The sequence below is a fragment of the Bos grunniens genome, chromosome 4 (assembly GCF_055505025.1).
Source record: "Bos grunniens cultivar Pamir isolate PY7600 chromosome 4, Bosgru_T2T1.0, whole genome shotgun sequence".
Taxonomy (NCBI): Eukaryota; Metazoa; Chordata; class Mammalia; order Artiodactyla; family Bovidae; genus Bos; species Bos grunniens.
In genome coordinates, this window is record NC_141168.1 from 95,667,459 (window position 1) to 95,680,182 (window position 12,724).

At 38.4% G+C, this 12,724-nt stretch overlaps 1 protein-coding gene across 17 annotated transcripts in view; it reads left to right on the forward strand.

The window, feature by feature from the left end:
• CRPPA (CDP-L-ribitol pyrophosphorylase A) overlaps window positions 1–12,724 on the forward strand; it is a 388,463-nt gene that overhangs the window by 291,480 nt on the left and 84,259 nt on the right. For 7 of the 17 annotated variants that reach the window (XM_086397547.1, XM_086397575.1, XM_086397548.1 and 4 more), the window contains one exon: window positions 7,912–7,996. The exons of the other annotated variants lie outside the window; for them this stretch is intronic. In XM_086397547.1, the coding sequence (XP_086253673.1) occupies window positions 7,912–7,996 (85 nt within the window). The remainder of the gene's footprint in view (window positions 1–7,911; window positions 7,997–12,724) is intronic. 17 annotated transcript variants of the gene reach the window in all.

The window sequence follows — 12,724 nt, forward strand, 5'->3', positions numbered from 1 at the left end:
AATCATAAGGGATTTGATTTAGGTCATACCTGAATGGCCTGGTGCCTTCCCCTACTTTCTTAAATTTAAGCCTGAATTTTACAGGAAGGAGCTGATGATCTGAACCACAGTCAGCTCCAGGTTTTGCTTTTGCTGACTGTATAGAGTTTCTCCATATTTGGCTTCAAAAAATATAATCAGTCTGATTTCAGTATTGACCATCTGGTGATGTCCACGTGTAGAGTCTTCTCTTGTGTTGTTGGAAGAGGGTGTTTGCTATGACTAGTGTGTTCTCTTGGCAAAACTCTGTTAGCCTTTGCCCTTCTCTTCATGTTGTACTCCAAGGCCAAACTTGCCTATTATTCCAGGTTATCTCTTGATTTCCTCCTCCCTTTGTATTCCTGTCCCCTATGATGAAAAGGACATCTTTTTCTGGTATTAGTTTTAGAAGGTCTTGTAGGTCTTCATAGAACCATTCAACTTCAGCTTCTTCTGCATTACTGGTTGGGGAAAAGACTTGGATTACTGTGATGTTGAGTGGTTTGCCTTGGAAACAGCATTCTGTCGGTTTTGAGATTGTACCTAAGTATTGCATTTCTGACCCTTTGTTGACTGTGAGGACCGCTCCATTTCTTCTAAGGGATTGTTGGCAACAGTAGTAAATATAATGGTCATCTGAATTAAATTCACCTATTCCTGTTCATTTCAGTTCACTCTTTCCTAAAGTGACGATATCTCCTTTTGCCATCTCCCACTTGACCATGTCCAGTTTTCTGATTCACGACTTAACATTCCACGTTCCTATGCAAAATTGTTCTTTACAGCATCAGTCTTAAGACACATCCACATTTGAGTGTCATTTCTGCTTTGGCCCAGCCTCTTTATTCCTTCTGGAGCTATTTCTCAGCTTTTCTCCAGTAGCATATTGGATACCTATCAACCTGGGGTAACTCATCTTCCAGTGTCATTTTTTTTTTTTTTTTTAACCTTTTCATATTGTTTATAGAGTTCTCGAGCCAAGAATACTGGAGTGGTTTGCTAGTCCCTTCTCTAGTGGACCACATTTAATATCCAAATATTTGGGGATTTTCAAGATGTATGTCAGCCAATGATTTTTTTTTTTGTATAATTATAGGCAAAGTATATACTTTACATGATTTCAATTTTTCAAAATATTTAAAGTTTATTTGAGGACCTGGGATGTGGTATATATCTTCTTGGTGAATCAACTTCCTTATCGCTATGTAATGCCCTGTTTATGGGAATTTTCCTCTACCTGGTGGCTCAGTGGTAAAGAATCCATGTGCAATGTAGGAACCCAGGTTCAATCCTTGAGTTGGGAAGATCCCTTGGAAAAGGAAATGGCAACCCACCCCAGTATTCTTGTTTGGGAAAACCCATGGTCAGAGGAGACTGGCATACTACAGTCCATGGGGTCACAAAAGAATTGGACATGACTTATTGACTCAACAAAACATGGTCGTCTTTATTTGGATTTAATACTGTTATTATAGCTTCCTTTTGGTTGGTGTATTCATGGTTGATTTTTTTCTGCCCTTCATTGTAGTTTTACCCTAACAATATTATTTTATTTAATATTGGTTTCTTGTAGGCAGTATTTTATTTACTTATTTTTTAAAATCCAAATTGTTTTATTTTCTTTTTTGTTTGTGTAGACCATTTATATTTAATGCAATTACTGACATGGCCAAGCTTGCATCTACCACTTATAATTGTTTTGTGTTTGAATATCATTTTTTGATTCTTTTTACTCTTTTATACATTAATTTGGATTGTTTAAGAATTTGTTAGCATTCCAATTTAATTTATATTTTATTAAAAACATTTTTAATGAAGTATAGTTGATTTACAATATTGTGCTAGTTTCAAGTGTTTTAGAGAGTCATTCTTTTCTAAAATATACATATTTTTTCTGCATCAGTCTCTTTCTCTCCTTCTTTTAGAGCTCTAAGAATACGCATGTCAGATTTCATATTTATATTGTCCTCCAAGTTTCTGGGTGGCCTCCCTTGTAGCTCAGTCGGTAAAGAATCTGCCTGCAATGCAAGAGACCCAGGTTTGATTCCTGGGTTGGGAAGATCCTCTGGAGAAGGAAATGTCAACCATCTCCAGTATTCTTTTCTGGAGAATCCCATGGACAGGGGAACCTGGAGGGCTATAGTCCATGGGGTCACAAGAGTTGAACACAACATAGCAACTAAACCACCACCACCAAGTTCCTGAGACTCTACTGTCATGATTCAGTCATATTCCTTCTTTTGTTCAGATTTCAACATTTCAGTAATCTATCTCCACAGTAAGTCTTTGCTCTACTGACCTTGATTTTTTTTTTTTTTTTTTAAGTTGAACTCATCCACCCCAAGGTCTTTCCTTACAGCCCAGTTGGTAAAGACTCTGCTTGCAATGCAGGAGACCCAGGTTCAATTCCTGGGTTGGGAAGATCCCCTGGAGAAGGAAATGGCAACCCGCTCCAATATTCTTGCCTGGAGAATCCCATGGACAGAGGAGCCTGGCAGGCTACCGTCCGTGGGGTCGCAAAGAGTCATACATGACTGAGCGACTAAACCACCACCATCCATACCAAATTTCCTTTCTTGTTTTTTTAAATTACAAAATTTCCCTTTTTAAAAATTATTTTAATTATTGTTTAAATTTGTTGTAAATATATACAGCACAAAATTTAACCATTTTTAAGTATGCACCTCTGTGGCATTAAGTATATTCACATTATTGTACAGCCATCCTTGCATTCCATTTTTCATCTTGGAAAACTGAAACTCTCTAATGCATTAAATATTAACCTCTCATTGTTCTTACCCTGAACCTCTGGCAACAGCCATTCTGCTTTCTATTCCTATCAATTTGACCATTGTAAACTACCTTGTCTGAGTAGAATCATACAGTAGTATTCTTTTTATGACTGGCTTATTTCACTAAGCATAATGTCTCAAGGTTCACCCATGTTGTAGTGTGTGTCAGAATGTCCTTTCTTTTTAAGGTTGAATAATATTTCGTTGTAGGTATATATCACATTTTATTTATCCATTCATCTGTTGATGGTTGCTTCTACCTTTTATTATTGTGAGTAATACTGTTATGAACATGGTTATATAACTATCTCTTCAAGATTATGGGCTTCCCTGGTGGCTCAGAGGTTAAAGCGTCTGCCTGCAATGCGGGAGACCTGGGTTCGATCCCTGTGTCGGAAAGATACCGTGGAGAAGGAAATGGCAACCCACTCCAGTATTCTTGCCTAGAGAATCCCATGGATGGAGGAGCTTAGTGGGCTACAGTCCATGGGGTCGCAAAGAGTTGGACACGACTGAGCGACTTCAGTTCACTCACTTCACTTCAAGATTATGCTTTCAGTCATTTTGGGTGTACTATAACCATAAGCATTATAAAACTGCTGGATCATATTTTTAATTTTTTAAGGAACTGCTACACCACTCTTCCTAGCAGCTGCCCTGCTTTATATTCCCACTGACAGTGCACAAGCATTCCAATTTCTCTATATCGTTACCTATACTTGTTATGTTTATTAATCTTTTGCTAATAGATTTCCTAATGGATGTAATTAGTGTCGTACTTTGGTCTTGATTTTCATTTCTCTGATGGTTAGCATCTTTTCAATGTGCTTATTGGCCATCTGCACATATTTGGAACTATGTCCAAGTTCTTTGCCTGTGTTTTAGTTGAATTGCAGTTTATGGTTTCTTTGATGAGATATATATCATTCACTTCATTTTGAGAGTTTTTATTCCCACTTTATGGGATGTGGTTGTCATACATGCTTAAAAGTTTTTGATAATTCCACCCTCTGGGTCATCTTGATGTTGGTGTCTATTTATTTTCTTTTGTCTTGACAGTTCTTGAGATTTTTCTGCCTCTCTGAGTTCTTGAGTTCCTGTTGTTGTTCAGTAGCTAAGTCATGTCAGACTCTGCAACCACATGGACCGCATGCAGCACACCAGGTTCTTCTCTCCTTCACTATCTCTCAGAGTTTTCTCAAATTCATATCCATTGAAATTCTCTATTGCATTCAGTATATTTTAAGTATTATACTGTGGCATTCTGTATCCCACTGAAATGCTGCCAAAAATGTTGATTTGTTTTGTTTTGACAGTGTATCCATCTAGTTGTATTCAGATTGCAAATCCTACCTTGCCTCCTGAGGGCTGTGGTTTCAAAGTCAGTTTAGTTTTTGAAGCTTTTGCAGTGTTATCCAGTCATCTCACATGTGTGCCATCGCATGTGAGTCTGGGAAAAGTCTGGGACCTGAGCAGTGTTCTGCATCAAAGTTCAGTTTTCAAATCTTTTGCAGTGTTTATTAGAGTCAGTATATACATGTGCAATTTTCAGAGTTTACCAGGACATTATACACAGGTTTAGAGGGGACTCTCTTTCTCCCCCTCTGTCATCTGTGTGGTTTCTTTGCACTCTTGGCTCTCAGGGACTTCTGTGAATTTGTAGGTCCAAAGGGTAAAGACTTCGATTGCTGTTGCTGAGTTTTGTTATGTGTGCATGCGGGTGTTTAAGTCGCTTCAGTCATGTCCGGCTCTTTGGAACGTTATGGACTGTAGCCTGCAAAGCTCCTCTGCCCGTGGAATTCCCCAGGCAAGAATACTGGAGCGGGTTGCCCTTTCCTTCTCCAGGGGATCTTCCTGACCCAGGGATTGAACCTGCATCTCTTAAGTTTCCTGTATTGGTGGGCGTGTTCTTTACCACTAGCACCATCTGGGAAGCCCTATTGCTGAGTTTTGGATAAAGGAAAATATTCATAAGAAACATTTATATGAAATTTGTGTACATTGTAGAAATTCTAAATATATCTGTTAAGTAAATCTTATATATGGATTTTTTAGGATAATTTACTTTTAGGATAAAAAACACAACTTCCACCTAATTGGTGAGTTCATTTTTCCAATAATGAGAATATGGAAAATGATACAACTGCCTATGTTAAAGCAAAGTCTGGTTTTGTATAAACCTTGGATTTGAGACATAGTATTGTTTTGGATGAAGTCAAAGTTCAGAAGCTTTGGGGTTGATTAGAAAAAAATTCAATAACTTTTAGTCCAGAATGACTCATAGTAACAGGCAAAATGATTTTCCCCATTGTTTAAGCTGTCATTCTGTTTCTTCGATTTAAATATTTTATTATCCTAATGGAATTCTTTGTAGTTTCAGTAGAAATGGAGATGAAATTAGGATACTTTAGAGAGTACTGTGATTTGAGTTTGTTATATTTAAAACTGAGCAGTTTCAGATTTCTCAACATCAGGCTTTAAAATTCTTCCAGTTTTTCAGTTTCCCTTTATGTATGTTTACAAATCCATTTTGTTCACTCTAATGTTAAAACTGTGCCTGTGAAAACCATTTCCACTGGTTTCCATTTACTGCCTAAAAATACAGTACATTTCCACCAAGCCGTATGAGCGTATAACTATAAAGAATTCCCAGATGTTCAAAAAACAACAAAAATTATCTCCTGTTGTCTCAGTTGGAGACCTGAAGTGTATCTTATAATTGTTTTTAAAATGTATAGAAATGTTTACAACTTAGTTATTTTATCCATAACCAAGTAGAATGAATATTATGTTATAGACTATTTTGATCTTAACTTGAACTTTCTCTTTTTGGCTGCACTGTGTCTTCATCGCTGCCCGTGGGATTTCTCTAGTTGTGGTGTTCAGGCTTTTTATTGTGGTGACTTCTGTTGCAGAGCATGGTCTCTGGAGCTCCCGGGGTTCAGTAGTTGTGGCTCTGGGACACAGGCTCAGTAGTTGAGACCCATTGCTCCGCAGCTGTGGAAACCCCTAGGACCAGGAATTGAACCCACGTCCCCTGCATTGACAGGTGATTCTTAACCACTGGGTCACCAGGGAAGTCCTTAACCTGAATTTTTTTGCTGAATAATGTAAGAGCTACTTTGAAATCCTGTTTGGAATGTATTAATTGAAAGATATGTCTTCTAAATAATTAAAATTCATTGATCTTTTTCTTTAAAGAATTCCATATAAACATCCATGGTTTCCACTTTAAAAATTAAAATTATGCAATTTAAGGACTTTGTAGTTGCTTGGGTACTTCATGGGAAAAAATAAAATTAGAACTGGGTACTATTATCTTCCTCTAATTGTGTGACTCTTTAAAACTCAGTTTCTCTTTTTCATTTAATAATTTTTCCTTGTGATTATATGCATGAAAGACTGGTGACTTCTGAGGTATAGCTGATTTTAGTTGGAAGCAAATTTTTGAATAGGGATTAGTAAATCACTGCTCATGGGCAAGATCTGAAGAGTGCTTGTTTTTAATAACTAAAGTTTTATTGAAATGCAGTTACGTTCATTCATTTGTATTTCCTATGGCAACTCGCATGTTAAGAGCAGAGTTGGTAGTTGTAACAAAGATCATTTGGCTCATAAAACAAAATACTTATGACATCCTTCTTTACAGAAAGGATTTGCTCACCCTTACTCTGTAAGATGAAGGTTTCCAATCATGACTCTTGCATTTTCTCCTACATTTGGAATTATTATATAACTCAGTTTTCTGAGTTACATCAGGATGTTGCTATCAAGCCATAACTTACTTTAACTGAAAGTTTGTTTGCAGTGTTTCACTGGTTCTATAGCTAAGAATTTAAGCTATTGCCAAGACTGCTGCTATTTTAGAAGTATATATTCACTTTGCCTGATTTTTGTATTGTTGCCATTGAAAAGAACATTTATCTCAGTTACCACCTTCTTACATCTTTTTATTATGTTGACTTTGTTAAATTGGCAGCCTAGCTTTAACTTCATCTATTAATTCAATAAATATTTAATCAAACTTTGTTATGCTCATCTTTGTAGTTTTTAGGTTACATAAAAGCAGCGTTTGTTTGTTTGTTTGCCATGTTTTTGTATAATAAGAGAGGATGTAAAATTCATAGGGTGTGATTAAGTAGAGCTATTGTAACTCATGGATTGTCTGTTACAGAGATATTCCAATGCATATATGCCCATTTTGTAAGTAGTTTTTGTAGAGAAGGTAATCTTTTGATTTACCTAAGAATATTACATGTACTTTTAACCTAAAAACCTGGCAGTATTGCTTAAGATATAACATCTGTTTATTAGTTTATTTAGAAATGTCTTATTGTTCATTATATTTAATGTTAGAGACTTACAAGGTACAATAGTAGACAAAATAGTTTAAAAAACCCACCAAAACTGATAAAATGGAAAAAATAAGACAGAACTTTTTAACTTCACTATAACTTACATTGCATTAGGAGCAGACAGATAGTACTACAGAGCATTGTGGATTTCTTTAGCTAAAAACAAAGCACATCATGGATAGCATGAATTTCAATGTTAGAAGACAGTTTTAGTTTCCTAGCAAGAAAAGCATTTCTGTTGTATGTTAGGTATACTGCTGACTGCTTGATAACTATATTGATACTTGTTAAAACGTCTTTACTCACCCCAGGAACTGTTACGTTCCTCTGAAGTGTTCCTTAAATGAGTTGGGTTTGAGACTGACAGGTTAAATATACTTTATCCATCACCTGCATACCTTTTCTAGATCTCCTATGAAGGTGATACATGATAAATATGAGTGCCACAGGTCAAAACATGTATAACTGCACATAAGTAATTCAGAAAAGGAAAGCTATTAAGGGGTCTTCATTTGTCTACATTATCAGAATGTGGGTTTCTTCACCACCTAAATGTTAGCAAACTGCTATTTTAAAAACCTGACATAGAAATGTCACATATCCAAACACCATCTATCCAAACACCATCTTTTCAATGATCGTGTTCTTGGGTGAGGAGGCTGTCATTGCAAGAAGAATTACTGTTTCAGATTCCATGTGTTGGAAGGCATTCCTGTCCTCTGCTCTTTACCCTTTCTTGTCCCTAGGCACGCAGTCCTCGTATCACATGCCACACTGCTTGGTCCTCAGTTTCCACACTCCGAGGATGGAGCCGACCTCTGCAACTGCCTGGTAACCACCCTTTCCACCCTAACTGCAGCCCCAGTTACAGAACAATGGACCCTCAGGCTTCTCAGTGTCCCCTCTGGCCACTCCTCCTCGTATGATTACAGAGAAGTTCCCCAGTGTCTCTACTTTCTGATTTATGATGGGAGGGGAGTTGGCAAGCAATCCTTTCTAATGTGGGCTTCTGTCATGGGTCAGACGGTAAAGAATCTGCCTGCAATGCAGGAGAAGTGGGTTCAGTCCCTGAGTCAGGAAGATCGCCTGGAGAAGGGAATGGCAACCCACTCCAGTACTCTTGCCTGGCAAATTCCATTTTTACCCAAATAAGAGTGTGTAGAAGAGCAAACTTCCTCTGCCAGTTTGAGGAGGGAGGTGAAGAAAGGTACTCAAAGGGTGTTTGCAGTAGGAGAGGAGGGAAACTGCAGTACTATTTGTAGCACACCAATACAGCTCAGTCGTGTCCGACTCTTTGCGACCCCATGGACTGTAGCCTACCAGGCTCCTCCGTCCATGGGATTCTCCAGGCAAGGATACTGGAGTGGGTTGCCATTTCCTTCTCCAGGGATCTTCCCGACCCAGGGATCGAACCTGGGTCTCCCGCATTGCAGGCAGACACTTTACCGTCTGAGTTCACCTTTATTGTCTAAGTAGACTACATGAAAGTATTTTTATCAGGATTATCAACAGGGTTGGTGCCAGGAGGATGCCACAGAACAAGTGGACCTGTTAAGAAATTGTGTGTGTGGTGTGTGTTAGTTATACAGTCATGTCCAACTCTTTGTGACCCCATGGACTATAGCCACCAGGCTCCTCTGTCCATGGAATTCTCCAAGGCAGAATACTGGCCTGGGTTGCCATTTCCTACTCCAGGAGATCTTCCCAACCCAGAAATCAAACCTGGGTCTCCTGCACAGAAGACAGATTCTTTACCGTCTGAGCCACCAGGGAAGCCCAAAGTTAAGAATGTGTACCATGCCTTAAATGTCTTTGGCAAGGGAAAAAAATCATACAGGACTACTGACAGAAAGCACCATTTCTAAGAGAAAGTTCTCCTTTGTTGGGGAGTGGGGTGGATAAAGTTTTGAGGTTAAATCAAAATTAAGCAAATTCTGCAAAACGGACAAGTATATAAAAATACTCAAAACATTTCATTGTTTAAATTTTAATATAAATTAGATTTTAATTATAATGGGCTTGGCAGTCAGTGCTGAATTACATAAAAGGTAGGAGTAACATTTTCAGTGTTTGGTGATGTTGTACAGGTGCCTCTTGATACTCAGTAGGGAGAGATTTAAAGATGATGTCCTTTCAGCTAAAAATATATTCTAAAATAAAAAATTGTTACTAAAGTAAAAGTTTACTAATGTTCCAGTATTTCTCCTCTGCCTGCCAGTTTCTAATCATTTGCTAATAAGTTATGTACAGTCCTGTTTGCTTTCTGCCCCTGCAAAGGAAATGGGAGAATGCAGGCAGATAGCACTCTTTAAGCAGGAAGACAAAGAATCAGTTCCATAAGTTAACAGAAGTAATGACAACCACAAATGTTGTTGTTTAGTCAGTAATTTGTGTCTGACTCTTTTGCGACACCATATACTGTAACCCTTCAGGCTCCTGTGTCCATGGGGTTTCCCAGGAAAGAAGACTGGAACGGGTTGCTGTTTCCTTCTTTAGGGTATCTTCCCAACCCAGGGATTGAACCCAAGTCTCCTGCACTGCAGGTGGATACCACTGAGCCACCAGAGAAGCCAAAAATGAATTAACTGACTACCTAAAAGAAATAAATTTTAAATAACAGGATTAAAAAAAGTAATCACACCCTACATTATAGGATACCCATGATATATACTTTCATATTTTATTTGGTTCTAATAGCATATTTTAATTGAGGGTGTGAAAATTCTCTTTAATATATGGACTAATTAGACATGTTAGCTGCTGGTCACAGAAATTCAAAGCTTCCTAAAAGAAGTATATTATTATCTCTACTGGGAAAGTCATAATTACTTGCTTCTAATTTATTATTAACATTTGTCTTTGTCTTTATTTTCCCTCAGTCCAGCCCTACTCATTTTTCTGAATCTAAGGAGAATTCTTTTCCTTTATCTAAGCAGGCAAAAAGACTACTGTTGCAAATAAACTTGTTTTAGCCAGTCGTTCAGAAGAAGCATGTGAATTTTATGGTTTACTTTCCTTTTTATAAAGACCATGTTTCTTCTTTTTTAAAAAAATCTATGTATTGCGTCAGGTATCAGTTGCATCATGTGCGGCACCAGGACTCTCTAACTGTGGCGCGCTGGCTTGGTAGCTGCCGCCCGCAGGCGCGCTAGTTGGGAAACTCGGGCTCGAGAGTGTGAGGGCTCCGTCTCTGCGGCATGAGGTCTTGGTTGCCCAGTGGCCTGTGAGATCTTAGTTTTCTGACCAGGAATGGAACCCACATCCCCTGAATTGCAAGGCAGACTCTTAACCACCAGCCCACCAGGGAATTCCCTATGTTTTCCTTTCCTGATGCCATCCTTGAGAAAGATGTTAGTGAAACGGTGATGCATTTGGGGGCAGAAAAATCTTTGGCTCAGGACCTAGTTATTCTTCGGCAACTGAGTCACACTGTCAGTTAGCTGGACACTAAATATCATTAAGTTCGTTTTTCTTTCTTGAATTTTGAAGCCTTAGTATGTCATCCTTAGGCTACCTATGTTCTTGTTATCTGAGTAACACTGATCTCTTGTAAATGTTTAATATATTATAAAATAATAAAGTGAAGTAATCTTTTACTGCATTATGAGAAATCATCCACTTAGGTATAATTCATTTCCTGACTCTGAGTTTTAGATTATGAATCACTTTAGTTTTAGTTGTGTCCGACTCTTTGTGACCCTGTGAACTGCAGCATGCCAGGCTTCCCTGTCCATCACCAAATGCCAGAGCTTACTTCAACTCATGTCCATCGAGTTAGTGATGCCATCCAACCATCTCATCCTCTGTCGTCCCCTTCTCCTCCTGCCTTCAATCTCTCCTAGCATCAGGATGTTTTCCAGTGATTCAGTTCTTCGCATCAGGTGGTCAAAATACTGGCGCTTCCGCTTCAGTATCATTCCTTACAATGAATATTCAGGACTGATTTTTTTAGGATAGACTGGTTTGATCTCCTTGCATTCCAAGGGACTCTCAAGAGTCTTCTCCATCACCACAGTTCAAAAGCATCAATTCTTTGGCACTCAGCTTTCTTTATAGTCCAACTCTCCCATCCATACATGACTACTGGAAAAATCATAGCTTTGACTACATGGACCTTTGTCGGCAAAGTAATGTTTCTGCTTTTTAATATGCTGTTGATAGCTTTTCTTCTAAGGAGTAAGTGTATTTTAATTTCATGGCTGTAGTCACAGTCTGCAGTGATTTTGGAGCCCCAAAAATAAAGTCTGTCACTGTTTCCCCATCTATTTTCCATGAAGTTGTGGGACCAGATACCATGATCTTAGTTTTTTAAATGTTGATTTTTAACCAGATTTTTCACTCTCCTCTGTCACTTTCATCAAGAGGCTCTTTAGCTCGTCATCACTTTCTGCCATAAGGGTGATGTCATCTGCATATCTGAGGTTATTGATATTTCTCGCGGCAATCTTGATTCCAGCTTGTGTTTCATCTAGCCCAGCATTTCTCATGATGTACTCTGCATATAAGCTGAATAAACAGGGTCACTATACACAGCCTTGATGTACTCCTTTCCCAATTTGGAACCAGTCTGTTGTTCTACGTCTGGTTCTAACTGTTGTTTCTGAAGCAACAGAATGAAGGAGGCAGGTAAGGTGGTCTAGTATTCCCATCTCTTAAAAATTTTCAACAGTTTGTTGTGATCTACACAGTTTAAGGCTTTTGTGTAATCAATAAAGCAGAAGTAGATGTTTTTCTGGAACTCTTTTGCTTTTTTGATGAGCCAGTGGATGCTGGCAATTGGATCTCTGGTTAATCTGCCTTTTCTAAAATCAGCTTGAACATCTGGAATTACTCAGTTCATGTAGTGTTGAAGCCTGGCTTGTAGAATTTTGAGCACTACCTTACTAGCGTGTGAGATGAGTACAATCATGTGGTAGTGTGAACATTCTTTGGCATTGCCCTTCTTTGGGATTGGAATGAAAACTGACCTTTTCCAGTCCTGTGGCCACTGCTGAGTTTTCCAGATTTGCTGGTATATTGAGTGCAGCACTTTCACAGCATCATCTTTCAGGATTTGAAATAGCTCAACTGGAATTCCATCAGTTCCACTAGCTTTGTTCGTAGTGATGCTTCCTAAAGCCGGTTTGACTTCGCATTCTGGGATGTCTGGCTCTAGATGGGTGGTCACACCATTGTGATTATCTAGGTCATGAAGATCTTTTTTGTACGGTTCTTCTGTGTATTCTTTCCACCTCTTCTTAAAATCTTCTGCTTCTGTTAGGTACAGGCCATTCCTGTCATTTTTTGTGCCCATCTTTGCATGAAATGTTCCCTTTGTATCTCTAATTTTCTTGAGATTTCTAGTCTTTCCCATTCTATTGTTTCCCTCTATTTCTTTGCATTGATCTCTGAGGAAGGCTTTCTTACCTTACTTTTTGGAACTCTGCATTCAAATGGGTATATCTTTCCTTTTCTCCTTTGCGTTTTGCTTCTCTTCTTTTCTCAGCTCTTTGTAAGGCCTCCTCAGACAACCATTTTGCCTTTTTGCATTTGTTTTTCTTGAGGATGGTCTCGACCCCT